Consider the following 18,324-nt stretch of genomic DNA (forward strand, 5'->3'; position numbering starts at 1 on the left):
TTTTATATTTTGTGTGTGTGAATCACAATTTTGCATTATCTTATCTTTTCATCTTCTATTTACGCAAATTTTTTCTTCTTCGATAATATCATTTGAGTGTCCTAAGAAATAATGGATTGAGGAGGCAGCATATCAGGTGGATCACCTCATTCTTGTTTATGTACATAATTTTGATTTTTGATGTCTAAATAATATAATCTAGTATTTTAACTTCTATTAATTATCTGTCCATTGATCTTAATTTTACTTCACTCTTTGTCCCTTCAAATTGATTCTTCACTTTTTCTATTATTATTCATTTGACTTATAACTCAAACATAATGTATGTTTATAACGTGAGTATAATAAGATTACGATACATACAAAATGTCTTAAAGGTGGCAAAAAGAAAACCTAAAGTTTATATACAAGTATATTTTAAATTATAAATTTAATAAAATGACTAAAGCGTATAACACAACATAAGAATGTTAAAATTTATAACAAATTTTTAATGCTTGTGTATAAAAGTTTATAATTAATTTTATTAAAAGATAAATTTATGTTTTAGTTAAAAGTCTTATTACAAAATATTTTTAAAATATATTTTCATTAATGATATATTAAACCTGACTTATTTTTAACTTTTCTCCCCTTAAAAAATTAACGTAGAGTCAAACACTCTTTGTATAAAAGTTCTTACAAAAACAAATAAATTAATAAAGTGGCTTTTTAAAAATACTTTGCATGTCTTTATACTTTTATCAAATTTTTAATTAAAATTTTATTTTATTTTAATTGGGTCCCAAAATTTCTTCCTCTCACGTTGTTGTTATTATCATATTAGTTAAAAAGTTTTATTTTAATTTATAGTATTTTTAAAAAACAATGTATTTATTTATTTATATAAAAAACTGATATCTACGAAACATGCACTAGAAAGTAGAAACAGTTTCCTCACCTACCCCGGAGTGGTGTTTGTGTTCAAGGAAGACAGGCGCAGGCACAGGCACATCATGTTATTGTTATTGTTGGCTTCTTCACTCAGCAACCACCAAACCACACCGTCGCACCCATTCCATCGCTGATTCCCCCAATGGCTTCCACTGCCACCAATTTCTCTCTTTCTCTCTGCGCCAACCAACAAACTCCAATCCCCAAACCCTCTTTCTTCTCCAATAACAACCATTTGCACTTCAACTCTAATAATAATTGGGCCTGGGCCTCTGTTTCCACCTCTCGCAAGTCAAGGATATGCGCCACCTCCTCTCAAGTTATGGATCCCTCCGCAGCAAAATCCGAACCCGCTCTTCCCACCATCGTCGAAGTCGATTTGGGTAGCCGGAGCTATCCTATTTACATCGGATCCGGGTTACTAAACCAACCCGACTATCTCCAGAGGTGCTTATAATATTAATAGTTCCTTCATCAATTCAATTTACTGTAATTATTTCCAATATGTCTGTATGTGGATTTATACTTACTCAATTCATAGTGCAATGAATGTAGTTTTTTTTTTTTTTTTATTGGCAAATGTTAATTGTTAGTTCTTGTTAGCGGGGGATTCGAACCCGTGCCTCCTCCTTCCTTCCCTTCTCCCTCTACCGCCAGATCAATCTTATATCTCCGATGCAATGTGTACAGTATCACTCTATTGTATCTTAGGCTGATAGACTCTATTTGGATAAACTTCTTGATGAGTACTTACAAGAGAAGAAAATAAGAAGATAGAATGAATTGAAGTCTCCTCTAAGCTAAAATCAACATATGTGCCTCAACTTTTGGAGACTTTAAATGAAAGAGCTTCTATAAAATTTAATAGTATGTGGGAGAAGTTCAATTCAATTAAAGTTTCTAACAAGGCATGGATTTTATTTCTTGTTTAATATTTATTCTGAAGTGCTCTGTTCTCACTATTGGAATAGGCATGTGCATGGAAAGAGAGTCCTAGTTGTAACTAACGAAACCGTTGCGCCACTTTATCTAGACAAGGTTGTTGATGCTTTGACAAGGGGAAACCCGAATGTTTCTGTGGAGAGTGTAATTTTACCTGATGGTGAGCAGTACAAGGACATGGTAGGTCTCATGTGTTTTGAATTGGCTGTGGTGTTTGTTGGCACTCTTGAGAATTGCATAAGAAAGTCTTTGTGTGTTCAACTGATAGGATACTCTTATGAAAGTCTTTGACAAGGCCATCGAGTCGCGGCTCGACCGGCGGTGTACGTTTGTTGCTCTTGGTGGTGGTGTGATTGGCGACATGTGTGGCTTTGCTGCCTCTGCCTTCCTACGTGGTGTTAATTTTATTCAGATTCCTACAACTGTGATGGCACAGGTCTTTTGCTGCTCTTTTTAGAAAATTATTTTCATGATATGTTTTTATTAGACCTTTTGTGGCTCTGGCTAATGTTAATGGTTCTAGTCTCTGGCTCTCTGCTATCTATGTTATCCCATTCCCTGTTCATTAGGTTGTGTATTATGTTCCCAGGTCGATTCTTCAGTTGGTGGAAAAACTGGGATAAATCACCGCCTTGGGAAGAACATGATCGGTACCTTTTACCAACCTCAGTGTGTGCTTATAGACACAGACACATTAAATACGCTACCGGATAGGGAACTGGCATCAGGGCTAGCAGAGGTTATAAAGTATGGGCTCATTAGGGATGCAGAGTTTTTTGAGTGGCAAGAGAAAAATATGCACTTATTATTGGCAAGGTAAATTTTTTTATTAATTAATGTGCTGCAATAATCTAATTTTCTGGGAATGTTATGTTAAAATATGTATTTTTGGCTGGAAAAAATATCCTAAGCTTGAGCTTTATGACTTTTCATTATTTATTAGCTATGTTGCACTGCTACAGATTGAAATATCTGGTATGATACAATACAATACTTTTCTTCAGAAATTTAAGATACAGGAATGGCTAATATATTAAATAAGATATCTTTACTTATATAAGTAAAAATAAAATACAATAAAATCACCTACATGTGATTATCCTATCCCTATTCAAGATACATGTGTTCCCCCTCTCTCAAGTCCCTATGTAATAATTGAGTTTGCAAATACTGTGAAGTTGATGGATATCCAAAACAACATTGCACTAAAAATACAAGTACTGATATATTATATGAATATCTGGAATGGATACTGATATGATAGTATTTTCCGATTACCTGTGCATGATAGATAATTAGTGCCACATACTGTCTAGTTGCATTGATCTATTCTTTTTTATCAAAATGTTGTGCACCTGCTTTCATAATTCCCGTCTACTCTTTCAGTTTTTACAAGTTAATGTCCTCCACTGCAGAGATCCTAGTGTAATGGCATATGCTATAAAGCGATCTTGTGAAAACAAGGCTGAGGTTGTGTCCTTAGATGAGAAGGAAAGTGGACTGAGGGCAACATTGAACTTGGGTCATACATTTGGTCATGTGAGTGATTGTCTATGACTAATTATTATGAGGTTGTAAAACTGTGAAATCTGCATTCTGAAAATTTTCCATAGGTTTTTTTACACTCCTGATAATATTTATAACATTAGGTTATGAATTATTATCTGTTGATAACCAAATATAAAACTGCCAACATAATGAAAAAAAAAGTTCGAGTAAGATGGAGACAGATTGTTTGAGAAAAATTTAGCTGCTAAGATGGTGTAGAAGTTTATTTTAGCGTGTCCCAAACCAAATAGTTTCAGTTGTTTCAAACGGGAATTGAAGTTTTTAAAGAGGATAGAACATGAAGAATATTAAGAAAAATATGCATTATAAGTTTTTTTTATCACTGTTAGTTTGTAATGAAAGGCAACGTCAGACATTTGATTAATTAATTATTCATGCCCCTTTAATGCTATATTGGTTTGAGTTTATTTGTAATGACTTAATGAAACTTTCAGTCTCATAATCTCTCAGATTGTTTACATATTGTAGATTTTAAAATATAATGGTTAAAAATTTAATAATCTTCATTTATTTGTTGTGATGCTGTGACATCAAACTATTCCCAAAATAAATTGTTTCTGGATTCTCCTTTTCCGTAAATTTTCCTCTCTTATTATTACTCTTTCCCGTGGCACTTATTTTAGGCAATAGAAACTGGGGTAGGCTATGGGCAGTGGCTTCATGGAGAGGCTGTTGCAGCTGGCACGGTATTTTTTTTTAAAACAAAATATCGTGAATTGTACTTACATTTGTGTTTAATACTAAAGTCTATAGGTCTATTTTCATGAATCTGTATGCCAATGTACACAGGTAATGGCTGTTGACATGTCATATCGCCTAGGTTGGATTGATGATTCTCTTGTGAAACGAGTTGGAGACATTTTAAAACAGGCTAAGTTACCCACAGCCCCTCCTGAGACCGTGACTGTGGACATGTTTAAATCTGTCATGGCAGTAAGTACTGATTCTCAATACCCTTTTAATGTTCAATTTGTTTTTATTAGGGCTTATTCATTTATTTTGGTATATCAGGTGGATAAGAAGGTAGCAGATGGGTTGCTAAGGCTTATCCTTCTAAAGGGTCCTCTAGGCAATTGTGTTTTCACAGGGGATTATGACAGAAAGGCTCTAGACAATACGCTTCGTGCATTCTGTAAATCCTGATCTTTGTGCTCCATGTTTCTATTGCAGCTTTATCCAATTCCTTTTAGTGAGTTTTTGTATGTTGTTATATAACCTCACTTGTATTTTTCTTATGTACTTTGGATGGCAACCATGGTTCCCATTATATACGCAAGAGTATATTATTTGAAATTGAGGCATGATCAATAATTATTATTTGAGCGTATCATGTTCTTCTCATCTTTTTTGTTGCTCACAACAATACTGAAATCTATCGCTCTGTCTGTCTCTGTTTTGGGGGAAGGGGTTATGATTAAAATCAACAACCTAAACCTGATAGATGTTCAAAATAAATCTACAAACAGTGCATGCATTTCCTGGTCCTTCATAAGCTCTACCATACAAACACGGTGTAAATAATCTCCTACATTTAATTTGTCCTGCTTTTTCTTCTGAAGTGAAACTAAAGGCCTCCCTCTAAATCCTTACTAAAATTCTCCCCATTGTAAAGATCTCTGGCAAAGTTTCAGAGCTGCATGCAAGGCTCTTAGGTGACCCCATTTTGGTTCCTTTGGCAGACCTAAATCCACAAACAAAAGCACATAAACATGAGGTTAAGGTGGACATCTATAAAGCTGAGTTTAGCAGTGTCTCCTAAAAATTTGTGAGGGTCCAAGTCCAATGTGCCCAACCGTATTCTTCAAGAGGAGCTTCCATCATGATACTGAGTTGTTGCAAAAGAAGCTTATAAAATTTTGTTCTACCATAATGCTGTCAAAACAGATAATCAAAATGATAGTTATTAGATTTTGCTTAAAATTTTGCTCCAAAGCTTGGACAGCCGTGGTTAAAGCTGTTTACCATATAATAGTTAGTAAAAGTGTCATTCTTAGAGAAGAAACGTGCAACACAGAATGCAATGTCTTCAGCTGGTCTCCAAATGATACGAAACCTATAATGAAAAAGTAAATTCAAATAACATGAAGCAAGTATCTAACACCATTTTGGTGTAATGGACAGAGTAATACACTTACTGAGCTTTTTAATTGAAAACTGCAAGTTGAAAAAATGAAAGAAAAAAAAAACAAAAAGCAAAACAAAAGTTATTTGAAAACTGTTAGCTTTTAAATCACAATATCCAAAATTTTGTCTATCGCCAAAAACTATTTTTTTCTTAAGATAATAAATTGATTATAATCAAAATTAACAACCACATTAGCATAGTAACATCAATAATCTTTTTTTATTTCTATCAATAGTCCTGAAAAGTAATCCAAATCTACTTCTCACCCTGGCAACTAAAACACCGTAAGGAAAAACTCAATCACGTCAAGTCAGTTTTCAATATGAGGTTGATATCAATGAGACTTATAAATTATTTTCTTCATAACTCATGCATGTGGAAGGTACGAGAATAAGAGATTTTCCTTTCACTCAAAACTTGGAAGTTACAATTTGATACCATGTCACAAATTTCAAATTGACTGACAATAAGTCACAACTTCTCAATGACAAGTGTTGGATAGTGGTGTGCAAGATCTAATATCTTGTTTGCCAATGATTCACAACTATAAGATCCTGTACCACATACTCAAAAAGAAGATCTTCAGGATTCTCAATTTCATTGTCATTACTAGAAAAACCTTTTTGCTTGGTGTTTGTGCTTATCATGTATAGACAAAGTCCTCATTTGAATGAGAGTTTTCTCCCACCCTTATTGAATCGCCGGGGTACCTCACTTAACCTTGTTTAACGGCCAACTACTATGCTATTTCACATATGGAAATGGATCATATGAGATGCAATTTAACTTTGTATCTGTCTCTCTTTTTACTGGCTTTAATCAAGATAGAAATAAACACATATATAACTATCATCTTATTAAAAATATAATGTAACAAAACTATGTTAGAAAACTGTGTAATTAGATAAAGTAGTTCATGCATTGAAATTAAGGTTAAATTGTTCAAATATTAATCATTCTTAAGATAAATAATGTTTTATCAGACTTCTTTATTTTCTGACTTATTTATTTCTTGACTAAATTTTGAATTAATTAGAGTTTCTTTCCTCAGATGAATTGGAGGATTATGAGAAAAAAAAGTTTATTAAACTAAATAGGATAACTTCTTACTCTCTCAAAATTGAACGGATTTCCTCAGTAAAGTGCAGATTTCTCTAGGTCAATTTATACCGATCGGATAGCTTTTTTCTCTTCTCTTCTTTGTACCAAATACATATACATGATATTAGAGATTAATGAAAATTATTGATAAAAAATTTAAAATACAAAAATAATATAAATAGGCCACAGAGGTCTTAAATAGTTAAATATACTATCTAACTTCTATACTTTTAACCTCATCGTAAAAGTACTTACTTAATCATTAGATCGTTAGAGTGATTACAAGTATACCACCAAAATTTGACTCGTGCCAACAAGAGGAGTTTCCATTCGTCTATTCCTCTCTTTCTGGATTGGTGTTAAACATTTGGTGCCATTTGAAGAAATGATCGAGAAAATACTATCATTATAAGAAGAAAATACTAAAATAATAATTAATTAGTGAAATACTAAAATAGTATTGAAATTTAAATGAAATTGAAAAAATAACTAATGATATTATCTCTATTTATCATATGCAATTAATTGTTAATTATAAATTTAAATATATTTTTAATCCTCTAAATTTGAGTAATTTTTTTTGTTTTTCAAAAAAAAAATATTATTCTTAAAATTTTGAAAAGTTTATTTTTTGTTCATCTTAATTTGTATAAGACTTTATTATTTTTAAAATAATTAAAAGACACATTATTTTATATTATCATACAACATAAATTATTCAATTTTTAAAATCTATTTTAAAAAATTTATATAAATTATTATATAGCCATAAGTAATCAACTTTTATAATAATTACCTTTTACATATTTTATTTTATTTTTATATAAAAAGACAATTTTCAATACTTTTAAAATAATAATCCAGATATACTAAAAGGTATTTAAAAAAAATGCTTGTCTTAGCCAGTAATGAGAGAGAGAGAGATAAAGAAGCATCAGGATGAAAAACAAACCATTAACTTAACGGATAATCATGCTAAGGAAGAACATCGCTGTATTCCATATTCTCAACTAAATGAATTTGCGCCACTATTAATTGTCTTCTAATCTAAAGGTATACGTCACCTTCAAAATTGTGAAAATAAAAAGGGAAAATACCTACAACTAGTAAAAATTAGAGGATGCCTCCTTTCACAAAGAGCAAAGCACAAATGAATGAATCCCCTTCCTCTACATTCCTCTATTTTTTACCTCACTCCTTGACTAACTAACTAATATCCTAACTGTCTTAACTAACTTCCCCTTCCACCTCTCCTAACTCCTAGTAGTGTTGTGTCTGTATGGTACTTTGAGATTCATCAGCAGCCAACAGCTTTGTCCCCAACTCTTTCCTTGGTTTAGGCGAAAGTCCTTTGGCTAACATCTCCTCATCATACTTCCTAGCCATATCTATGAGGGCCTTGTCCACAAGAGCATCTATCAAGGCATTGTAAGCCGCAGCATCGGGACTACACCCAAGTTGCTTCATCTTATTCCACACCATAAAAACCGGGCGAAGAAACCCCCACCTCCCAAACTTGTTGAGGAGCATGACATAGGTGTCCATGGTGGGCCTAACCCCACTCTCCACCATCTCATCAAACATAGCAAGTATCTGTTTAGGCTTCTCCATGGAGGCAAAAAAACAATGGTAAGAAACGGCAGTGGGGTGGCAGCCATCGCGGGGCATGATGGTTCGGAGTAACGCAAGTGCCTCCTTGTGTCTATAGCAATCACACAGAAGCCTAATCAATGTGTTGTAAGTGACAACAGTGGGGTTGATACCCAACTCCTTCATTTCACGGAAAACCCTAATTGAAAAATCAACTCCATGTGATAGACCAATGGCTCGAATGACAATGTTATAAACCACAACATCTAATTTGAAACCTTTTTTTTTAATCTCCTTGAACAATTTTACAGCCTTCCAAGGTTTCCCACCTTTGCAGAGAATATCCATGTAAATTGAATAAGAGTGCAAGTCCTTGTGAACCCCTTTTTTGTCCATTTCCTCCCAGAACTCGTTGCACTTGCTCCACCACCCCAATTTGAACCAGCCGCGGAGAACCATGTTGTGGATCTTGGTGTTGCCGATTGGGTCGACGCTGAGGGTCACGCGGTTGTCGTTTCCGAAGAGCAAGTCCTGAGCCTCGATGACGTGTTTGTACTCGCAGAGGGCGTCGAGGAGGTTGGAGAAGGAGGTGTGATCCTTGAGGTTGAATTCACCGAGGCGATTGAAGGTGTCGATGGCGTCGTTGACGGAGTGGGCGGAGACGTAGCGCTTGAACATGAGACGGAAGGTGGCGTGGTTGGGGGGAGAGGAGGGGTGGGCGTTCATGCGGCGAATGAGGTCCCAGCAGAGCTTGAACTCGAAGAACTTACCGAGGATGTCGAGCATGAGGTTGAAGGTGTCAGTGGAGTGATGGAACTGGGAGTGGGAGTCTTCTACCCAGTTGAAGAACTCGAGGGCGCGCTTCCAGTCGTTGTTGAAGGAGAGGAGCGTTTGCCGAACGGTGGCGTCATCGGGAGGAGGTGTGATTGTGGCTGTGGCTGTGGCTGTGGCTGTGGATAGATGCCATTGAAAGGGTCGAAGGAGACTTGAACGTGAAATGGAAATCAACCCACGACGCATCACAACCTGAAATCACAATTAGCCAATTAGGCAGGGTTTAAATAAAGTTCAAAAAAGAAAATAATTCATGCAACTGAAATTTAGAGATAAGGGTATATTATGTTGGTGAAGCGGATGTATCATTCAGAATCAGGGGAAGCGGATGTATTTCAGTATGGGCATTTGATGTTGGTGATTTCGATTATTGATTCTCTAATTGCATTTTTATAAACCTTTTTGAAAACCCTAAAGCAGAGGGGAGAAGGAAAAATTACCTACGAGAAAACCCGATCTCTCCGGTTAAGATTGTTCCTTCGTTGAGATTACGACAGGGGAAGAAGAACAGATAATCCTTGAAAACAACCCTCGTCTGCTGCCAAGATAATCCAAGAAGCAGTTGCAGCAGCCATTTTTCTTTCTTATTGCACTTATCTTATCTGCTTTTTTCCTTCTTTTAATTCGTCTCAATTCAAGGCTGTTTCCAATTTTAGGCATAGGGGTGCCTCAACAACCCTGTTAAAAATATTATTATTTATTACAGAATTTGATTTCAGGTATGCTGTTTTTTTTATAAAAATAATTATACTTTTAATTAATCATAAATCACTATTAAAAATTAATAAATTTACTATACATAACTTTGTATAGTTAAATAATAATATAAAAACTCTTTATATTATCAACACAAACTATTTTTTAAAAATTATAAAATTGTGAATAGAAGTTTATTCAATAAGAGTGAAACCCGTCTAATTCAGAAATTTTCAATAAATTTTAGTTATTTAAAATAATATACTTTTTCTTAACAAAAGAATATACTTCAAAAAAGTATGATTCAGATTTGAGTATTTGACATCACAATTATCTTTGGCACTAAAGTTGGTGTTGCTGTTGTTTGTTGTATAGCTGGCCAGAAGACCCTTGTTTTTTAGGGAGATCAATCCACAACCAAGGAAACATACTTTGTGGCAGGCAACATCAGACTTTACTGGTGGACAAGCCAGCATAAACAGGTAGGTACTATTGTATTAGTGCTCTGGTCTTGTTTTTGGTGGTTTTTTTCAATGACTCTCTTGTGATGCAACTCTGTATGTTGTTATAGGCGACATTTTCTGCAGTGTCCGCAAGGATTGCTAGGCAAGCATTTTGAGAAGCTCATTCAGTGTGATCCACGTCTCAACTATCTAAGCCAGCATCCGGATTTGGTGCTGGATTCTCCATATTTTGAACCTGGAACAACTTCAGTTCACGACCACATTGAATCTAGTGATGGTTTTGATAGAAAGAGCGAAGAGCGATCTGGTATTTTTGGATTGCAGGATGTGGAATCAGGATCTGCAGTTCAATCATCTTCCTCAAAAAGTGAACATAACCTTGGTAAAGCTGTTGAAAATGTTAACCAAGAAATTACCTCACCTAGCTCAGGTAATTGCTGCTCATTTTTTATTATCATCTGAAAATTTGAATTCAGTATGATGGTAAATGAACCTGTCTGTTTATCCTATCCATCCAACTTACAGCATTTATCTTGATATTCGTCTATCAACAGGGTAAAAGTAAAACTCAACTTTTTTCTGGCTACGTTTATCTCAAATGTTACTTACAAACAAGAAAGCCGTATACTTAAATGCTGAGTCATTGGTGAAGTTGCATGGTATGTGATCCGATATTCTTGCGTATATAATGTCAAAGGATTATGGCAAAATGTCTTTGACGTTTTAACTCAACCCACAATCCGGATTGGGGAGGGAAATTTAATTCCCTCTCACGTGTTCCTTTGGCAGTGAATTAATATTAAATAAGAAGTTTTAAATTGATTCTCGATATTCTCTTTTAAAAATTGTTACCACTGCACTATTATATAACAACGAAATCATTTCGTTGTAGCAATTATTTTGTAGTGTATTCTTTTAATATGTTATAACACCCGTTTCTTTTTTATATTATGCATTTCTTACGTCTAAGTAATGTTTCAACTACCGCCTTAGTAATATAATGATATAAAGAATAAAGAATATGATACATGTGTGTAAAATGTGGATATTATTATAATCATTCTACATGCCTTGTGTCATCATCATCCATATATTGTACTAATGCCGTGTTCATCGTGTGCAGTGATGAACATCCATGCAATGGAAGATTTCAGGAGTAGAGGAGCTGAAACATTGAAGTTTCTCAGTAATTTGGATCAGATCAAATTGCCTGGACTTCACCCATCAATGTCAATGGACGATTTGGTAAGCCACATTGGACATTGCATTTCAGAACAGATGGGATCCGACAATCCGAGTTTGGCTGGTGACAGCCTGTATAGCAGATCTATTCTGGAAGAATTTTCTCAGTACTTGTTCAATGACTCTCAACATGCAACTACCTCTGATGAACAGCGTGTGATGTCAAGGGTGAACTCACTTTACTGCCTTCTGCAGAAGGATCCTTCTTCAGCAGAAGACATAAACACAATGGCCAAAAATGGCAATAGTCTGAGAGATGCAAATGCTTTGTCAAGGGTGAACTCACTATACTCCCTTCTGCAGCATGCAGAAGACACAATGACCAGAAATGGCAATGGTCTGAGAGATGCAGATGTGATGTCAAGGGTGAACTCGCTATACTGTCTTCTGCAGAAGGATCCTTCTACAGCAGAAGACACAAACACAATGACCAGAAATGACAATGGTCTTGATGCGGATGAGGGTGGAAAAGTTGGTGTCAGTAACTCTAACACCACTGAATTGTCACCATGCAAAATTAAAGTGCCTGATTTGGAAGTTCAACCGGATGATGCTTCTGGCTGCAAGCAGGGGGTTAGTGGTATGTCCAGAAAGGAATCAGCTGGCGATTTGCTTCTTAATCTTCCAAGGATCGCATCTCTGCCTCAGTTTTTGTTTAACATGTCCGAGGATTCTGTTAATAAAGTTTAGATAGTAACCATCTTTCGATTAAAACTTGCAAGAAACACAAAAGCTACTATATTATATAGTCTTCAACAGTGAATATTGTATATCTGCCTCAGTTTTTGTTTAACATGTCCGAGGATTCTGTTAATAAAGTTTAGATAGTAACCATCTTTCGATTAAAACTTGCAAGAAACACAAAAGCTACTATATTATATAGTCTTCAACAGTGAATATTGTATATCTGCAGTTTCACTTGCGTTGGATTGATGATTCTCTTGTGAAACGAGTTGGAGACATTTTAAAACAGGCTAAGTTACCCACAGCCCCTCCTGAGACCGTGACTGTGGACATGTTTAAATCTGTCATGGCAGTAAGTACTGATTCTCAATACCCTTTTAATGTTCAATTTGTTTTTATTAGGGCTTATAAATTTATTTCGGTATATCAGGTGGATAAGAAGGTAGCAGATGGGTTGCTAAGGCTTATCCTTCTAAAGGGTCCTCTAGGCAATTGTGTTTTCACAGGGGATTATGACAGAAAGGCTCTAGACAATACGCTTCGTGCATTCTGTAAATCCTGATCTTTGTGCTCCATGTTTCTATTGCAGCTTTATCCAATTCCTTTTAGTGAGTTTTTGTATGTTGTTATATAACCTCACTTGTATTTTTCTTATGTACTTTGGATGGCAACCATGGTTCCCATTATATACGCAAGAGTATATTATTAGAAATTGAGGCATGATCAATAATTATTATTTGAGCGTATCATGTTCTTCTCATCTTTTTTGTTGCTCACAACAATACTGAAATCTATCGCTCTGTCTGTTTCTGTTTTGGGGGAAGGGGTTATGATTAAAATCAACAACCTAAACCTGATAGATGTTCAAAATAAATCTACAAACAGTGCATGCATTTCCTGGTCCTTCATAAGCTCTACCATACAAACACGGTGTAAATAATCTCCTACATTTAATTTGTCCTGCTTATTCTTCTGAAGTGAAACTAAAGGCCTCCCTCTAAATCCTTACTAAAATTCTCCCCATTGTAAAGATCTCTGGCAAAGTTTCAGAGCTGCATGCAAGGCTCTTAGGTGACCCCATTTTGGTTCCTTTGGCAGACCTAAATTCACAAACAAAAGCACATAAACATGAGGTTAAGGTGGACATCTATAAAGCTGAGTTTAGCAGTGTCTCCTAAAAATTTGTGAGGGTCCAAGTCCAATGTGCCCAACCGTATTCATCAAGAGGAGCTTCCATCATGATACTGAGTTGTTGCAAAAGAAGCTTATAAAATTTTGTTCTACCATAATGCTTTCAAAACAGATAATCAAAATGATAGTTATTAGATTTTGCTTAAAATTTTGCTCCAAAGCTTGGACAGCCGTGGTTAAAGCTGTTTACCATATAATAGTTAGTAAAAGTGTCATTCTTAGAGAAGAAACGTGCAACACAGAATGCAATGTCTTCAGCTGGTCTCCAAATGATCCGAAACCTATAATGAAAAAGTAAATTCAAATAATAATATGAAGCAAGTATCTAACACCATTTTGGTGTAATGGACAGAGTAATACACTTACTGAGCTTTTTAATTGAAAACTGCAAGTTGAAAAAATGAAAGAAAAAAAAAACAAAAAGCAAAACAAAAGTTATTTGAAAACTGTTAGCTTTTAAATCACAATATCCAAAATTTTGTCTATCGCCAAAAACTATTTTTTCTTAAGATAATAAATTGATTATAATCAAAATTAACAACCACATTAGCATAGTAACATCAATAATCTTTTTTTTACGTCTATCAATAGTCCTGAAAAGTAATCCAAATCTACTTCTCAACCTGGCAACTAAAAACACCGTAAGGAAAAACTCAATCACGTCACGTCAGTTTTCAATACGAGGTTGATATCAATGAGACTTATAAATTATTTTCTTTCATAACTCATGCATGTGGAAGGTACGAGAATAAGAGATTTTCCTTTCACTCAAAACTTGGAAGTTACAATTTGATACCATGTCACAAATTTCCAATTGACTGACAATAAGTCACAACTTCTCAATGACAAGTGTTGGATAGTGGTGTGCAAGATCTAATATCTTGTTTGCCAATGATTCACAACTATAAGATCCTGTACCACATACTCAAAAAGAAGATCTTCAGGATTCTCAATTTCATTGTCATTACTAGAAAAAACCTTTTTGCTTGGTGTTTGTGCTTATCATGTATAGGCAAAGTCCTCATTTGAATGAGAGAGTTTTCTCCCACCCTTATTGAATCGCCGTGGTACCTCACTTAACCTTGTTTAACGGCCAACTACAATTTTCAATACTTTTAAAATATTAATCCAGATATACTAAAAGGTATTTAAAAAAAATGCTTGTCTTAGCCAGTAAAATTAGTAAAAGAAGAAAGTGGAAACACGAAGGGAGCCAAATTAGGGAGATTTTCTCAGCTTTGGCAGTCGTAGTGATCTCTAGGATAAAAACCAGAATCCAAAGTTCTATGGCGAGTTGGTCTCGAGATCACACTGTAGCAGCACCAGCATGAACGTTAGATTCAACTGACTTCAGTATCTCTTCACCTAACTGTTTGCATCCTACCAGCTTCTGCATCAATACACAATCCAAACATCAAGTTTACTCAGCAAAATAATTCCAATAATTAATCAAAGAGAAAATAATATGAAGTGTGATTTAAAAAGGACCTAAGTCTTTTCAACATTAATGAAAGATATGCTTACTGTTCCTGCAGAATATATGTCACCAGTTCGAAATCCCCTGTTCAAAGTGTCCACCACTGCATTCTCTATTCTTTTAGCTGCCTTTTCTTCTCCTAGGCCATACCTCAAAAGCATAGCAGCACTAAGAACAGTAGCAAATGGATTTGCCTTGTCCTGTATATAAATAATTGTGCTGTTGTTAAGCATGCCGGCAGTCAAAGCAAATGAAAAAAACGGAAATAAAAGACACCAACCTGTCCGGCAATATCAGGTGCAGAACCATGTATGGGTTCAAAAAGTCCAGGTCCCTGATCCAATAAAAATCCAAAACTCAGTGAAATCAATGAAGTTACTTGCCACATAACATAGCACAAATTGCAAAATAAAATTGAGAAACATGCTCATAATTTATATCATAATTGATTGTGTATATTTTTTTTCATACCGAAGCCCCTAGGCTAGCAGAAGGAAGCATCCCAATACTTCCAGTGACCATTGAAGCCTCATCTGATAATATATCGCCAAAAATGTTGTTTGTCACCATGGTGTCAAACTGAACTTTCAGAGTTAGATATTGTAACACTTACATTTTAACCATGAAAAGATTTTTTGTTTGTGAATATAAATTTGCATAGCCATAAGTAAAATGAAAGATAAATTACAATAAATTATTCCATGAGCAAACCTGTTTTGGATCGCGAATTAGTTGCATTGAAGCATTATCGACATACATATGTGAGAGCTCAACATCAGGATATTCTTGCGCTATTGCCAAAAATCTCTTTCTCCATAACATTGATGCCTGGAGAACTCAAATATAGTAAGTATAGGAACTGGACCTAAATAGCCACTAGTATCTTCTTGTTCATTCCCCCAAGTATCCAAAGCATGCACAAATTTTAAATATTCAGTGAGTGAGGAAATTCCATATATAGGTCATTAACTATTATGTTTATGTGCTCATTAACTATTTACAAATATAGGTCAATAGAACATTGCATTTTTTGGAGAAATATAAAAATGTTAACAGAAAAAGTGTTTTATACTGAAGTTGTCTTGAAAGATATCTGGAACACCTAATCTAAGCAGAATCTTAAATAAGACAAAACAACTGAGAGGCATTTTCTTTGCAGCATGATTGAATCTTCCAATTTCCAGTTTAAGCAATTTGAGGCATGCAACTAGATTCTAGAGTTAGAAAATGTAAGTATAGAATAGCACCGGTATTCTCATTATATCAAACAAGGCCATATTCAGTTGGAACTTGGAAGGCATTTGCCATTAACTCTTTTTTCTGTATACACATCATACAAAAACATCACAGTATCCCTGAATAAGTTTCATGAGGTAATCCAGCAATACATACCTCTAGTACATTGGCTTTGTCAACAGAGCAAAGTTTCCCACAACGCTTCTGAGCAACCTTAAATGCAAAGTGAGCTATGCGATCTATCTGTTATACCAATTATTATTGATCACACAGTCATAGATCCAGAGATAATACAGAAATTTGTTAAAGAAACAGCTCCAGAAGAAAACTAAAAGTCCCTTTAAAGGGAAAGAAAAAGGTGAAATCTGCATATAGTACATTCCTAGTGAGTTTGGATAACAAGTGACAATAGATTCTAGTTCTAGTCCATAAAATCATGGTGACACCATGCAAAAGCTCAAGCTAGTATTTGTTGCTTCAGTTTAACACGTGATTTTTTAATCAATTATGCTAAAAATGAATTTAAAGTTTAAACAAAACACACTATACATCCTTCCTTGTAGACAATGTGTTACGACCCTAGACTAGAAATGGGTAAAAGAAACAGATTTTATTGAATTGACAGAACAAAGGAGAGAGATCTCTCGTCTAAATATTTCCTCTTCATAGAGGATGCCTCCTTTCACAAAGAGCAAAGCACAAATGAATGAATCCCCTTCCTCTACATTCCTCTATTTTTTTACCTCACTCCTTGACTAACTAACTAATATCCTAACTGTCTTAACTAACTTCCCCTTCCACCTCTCCTAACTCCTAACACAATTTTACCTGTTTTAATTAAAGATCTTAAAGATACCCTGGCTTCGACTTTTAGTCAAATTAGAGATATTTTTCAATTTCCATCATAACTGGCCATCATATAATCATTATGAAATCATTTGGAATGATTGTACAACAAGAAACTCCGCTCAAATCCTTCACATGAGTTCTCTTTCATGGAAATATACAAGTGGATGCTTCAAAGCCTTCATCAACCTTCATTAATCTGTTGCAATTCATATATATTTTATAGCTCACGTGTAGTAGAATCATCTTATAATAGTAAGATACCTCATGTGTAGCGTAAATCTCAGTATTAAAGCCAATCTCTTCACCATTTTCATTGGTGCCAAAGCCCCTGGGTTCTCCAAAATAGATACCTAAATAATAACAGAGCAGCAGCAACAAGACTAAGTCCAGTTAAAGAAAAATAGATGAAGAAATCACATTTCAAAATTTAAATATTATATAGGAACATGAAAGCAGAATCAGAACACCACAGACCTCCAGTGAGTTCCCTTATAAGCATGATATCGACCCCTTCAGCAACCTCTCTCTTCAAAGTTGAAGCATCCACTAACTACCGAAGAATATAACACAAATTAAAATTACTTTGCACACAGTTACCACATCATAAAATACATCCCTAAGATTTTCCTGATCCGTCTGTCTTCCGTTCCAAGGGACAACAAGCAAAGCAGGGATATGTAATTTTTTCTAATAAATTTCAACCAATTAATTGTTCGAGAATGTGCTTATCCTTGACCTAACTGTATTGAATGAGAAAATGCAGTATGAAGAAAATATTTTTACCGGAGAGTACACGGTAGCTGGTCTAAGATTTGCAAATACTCCAAGCTCTTTACGTATCTGAAGCAAGCCAGTCTCAGGCTTGAGATGTTTCTCGTTCTTATCCCATTTATAACCTCCAACAGCACCAAGCAGAACGGCATGAGATTGCTTAGCGGCAGAAAGGGTATCATCGGGTAAAGGGACTCCGGTGGCATCCAATGCAGCTCCACCCATAAGAACCTCTTGGAACTCGAATTTGATCCCTTCGAGAGAACCCACGAGGACAAGAACGTCTTTGGCCACGGAGATGATTTCGGGGCCGATTCCATCGCCGGGAATGAGAGTGATGCTGTAGGAAGAAGGGGGCGAAGCGCAACACCTCAGACTCAGAGGGGGAGTTGACCTTCGCAAAGGGAATGGCCGAAAGGGTCTCGCTAGTTTGCATTGGAACAGTTGCAGAGAAGTCGCCATTTCTTCTTCTTCTGCTTCGATGAGAACAACTGTGACTCACTCGCTCAACTTGTATCTTTCTTTCCCTCTATTTTGGTAAAGTTATATTTAACCTGGTTTCGGATTATTAACTCTCACAATTGGTAAAGTTATATTGAACTATTTATTGTGGAAGGGCA

The 18,324-nt window shown here is 35.2% G+C and overlaps 4 protein-coding genes across 5 annotated transcripts; 2 read left to right on the forward strand and 2 right to left on the reverse strand.

Moving 5' to 3' along the window:
• Nucleotides 1–916: 916 nt before the first annotated feature.
• Nucleotides 917–4,802, forward strand: LOC100806628 (3-dehydroquinate synthase). 2 transcript variants are annotated; one of them, NM_001354557.1, is made up of 8 exons: nucleotides 917–1,380; nucleotides 1,905–2,055; nucleotides 2,144–2,311; nucleotides 2,465–2,691; nucleotides 3,291–3,414; nucleotides 4,068–4,130; nucleotides 4,234–4,377; nucleotides 4,456–4,802. In NM_001354557.1, the coding sequence occupies exons 1-8, from the start codon at nucleotides 1,076–1,078 to the stop codon at nucleotides 4,585–4,587; spliced, it is 1,314 nt and encodes a 437-aa protein (NP_001341486.1). In that variant the 5' UTR covers nucleotides 917–1,075; the 3' UTR covers nucleotides 4,588–4,802. The 2 variants fall into 2 exon arrangements, with proteins under 2 accessions (NP_001341486.1, XP_014619379.1); XM_014763893.2 differs by lacking the exon at nucleotides 4,068–4,130 and having other exon boundaries at nucleotides 918–1,380; nucleotides 4,456–4,737.
• A 2,808-nt stretch (nucleotides 4,803–7,610) lies between these two features.
• LOC102664467 (pentatricopeptide repeat-containing protein At1g80550, mitochondrial) lies at nucleotides 7,611–9,765 on the reverse strand. The gene is made up of 2 exons (XM_006590667.4): nucleotides 9,535–9,765; nucleotides 7,611–9,286 (listed from the first exon to the last, which is right to left on the reverse strand). The coding sequence occupies exon 2, from the start codon at nucleotides 9,278–9,280 to the stop codon at nucleotides 7,931–7,933; it is 1,350 nt and encodes a 449-aa protein (XP_006590730.1). The 5' UTR covers nucleotides 9,281–9,286; nucleotides 9,535–9,765; the 3' UTR covers nucleotides 7,611–7,930.
• Nucleotides 9,395–12,907, forward strand: LOC100809148 (uncharacterized). Its single transcript, XM_003538836.3, has 5 exons — nucleotides 9,395–9,451; nucleotides 10,166–10,272; nucleotides 10,362–10,684; nucleotides 11,378–12,532; nucleotides 12,611–12,907. The coding sequence occupies exons 1-4, from the start codon at nucleotides 9,395–9,397 to the stop codon at nucleotides 12,184–12,186; spliced, it is 1,296 nt and encodes a 431-aa protein (XP_003538884.1). The 3' UTR covers nucleotides 12,187–12,532; nucleotides 12,611–12,907.
• A 1,205-nt stretch (nucleotides 12,908–14,112) lies between these two features.
• LOC100807689 (3-isopropylmalate dehydrogenase 2, chloroplastic) lies at nucleotides 14,113–18,278 on the reverse strand. Its single transcript, XM_003537599.5, has 9 exons — nucleotides 17,717–18,278; nucleotides 17,408–17,483; nucleotides 17,195–17,283; nucleotides 16,241–16,327; nucleotides 15,560–15,676; nucleotides 15,320–15,427; nucleotides 15,129–15,182; nucleotides 14,896–15,048; nucleotides 14,113–14,761 (listed from the first exon to the last, which is right to left on the reverse strand). Exons 1-9 carry the CDS (start codon nucleotides 18,164–18,166, stop codon nucleotides 14,678–14,680), a joined length of 1,218 nt encoding a protein of 405 aa, XP_003537647.1. The 5' UTR covers nucleotides 18,167–18,278; the 3' UTR covers nucleotides 14,113–14,677.
• Nucleotides 18,279–18,324: the final 46 nt, after the last annotated feature.

The sequence above is a fragment of the Glycine max genome, chromosome 11 (genome assembly GCF_000004515.6).
Source record: "Glycine max cultivar Williams 82 chromosome 11, Glycine_max_v4.0, whole genome shotgun sequence".
Taxonomy (NCBI): Eukaryota; Viridiplantae; Streptophyta; class Magnoliopsida; order Fabales; family Fabaceae; genus Glycine; species Glycine max.

Coding starts and splice junctions, on each gene's coding strand:
- LOC102664467 (XM_006590667.4), bottom strand. CDS start 9,280: ATGCGTCGTGGGTTGATTTCCATTTCACGTTCAAGTCTCCTTCGACCC.
- LOC100807689 (XM_003537599.5), bottom strand. CDS start 18,166: ATGGCGACTTCTCTGCAACTGTTCCAATGCAAACTAGCGAGACCCTTT. Junction 15,183..15,319: donor CTGCTAGCCTAGGGGCTTCG/GTATGAAAAAAA, acceptor TTATTGGATCAG/GGACCTGGACTTTTTGAACC. Junction 15,049..15,128: donor CACCTGATATTGCCGGACAG/GTTGGTGTCTTT, acceptor ATTTATATACAG/GACAAGGCAAATCCATTTGC.
- LOC100806628 (NM_001354557.1), top strand. CDS start 1,076: ATGGCTTCCACTGCCACCAATTTCTCTCTTTCTCTCTGCGCCAACCAA. Junction 4,131..4,233: donor AGGCTGTTGCAGCTGGCACG/GTATTTTTTTTT, acceptor CAATGTACACAG/GTAATGGCTGTTGACATGTC. Junction 4,378..4,455: donor TGTTTAAATCTGTCATGGCA/GTAAGTACTGAT, acceptor TTGGTATATCAG/GTGGATAAGAAGGTAGCAGA.
- LOC100809148 (XM_003538836.3), top strand. CDS start 9,395: ATGTATCATTCAGAATCAGGGGAAGCGGATGTATTTCAGTATGGGCAT. Junction 10,273..10,361: donor GGACAAGCCAGCATAAACAG/GTAGGTACTATT, acceptor ATGTTGTTATAG/GCGACATTTTCTGCAGTGTC. Junction 10,685..11,377: donor AATTACCTCACCTAGCTCAG/GTAATTGCTGCT, acceptor CATCGTGTGCAG/TGATGAACATCCATGCAATG.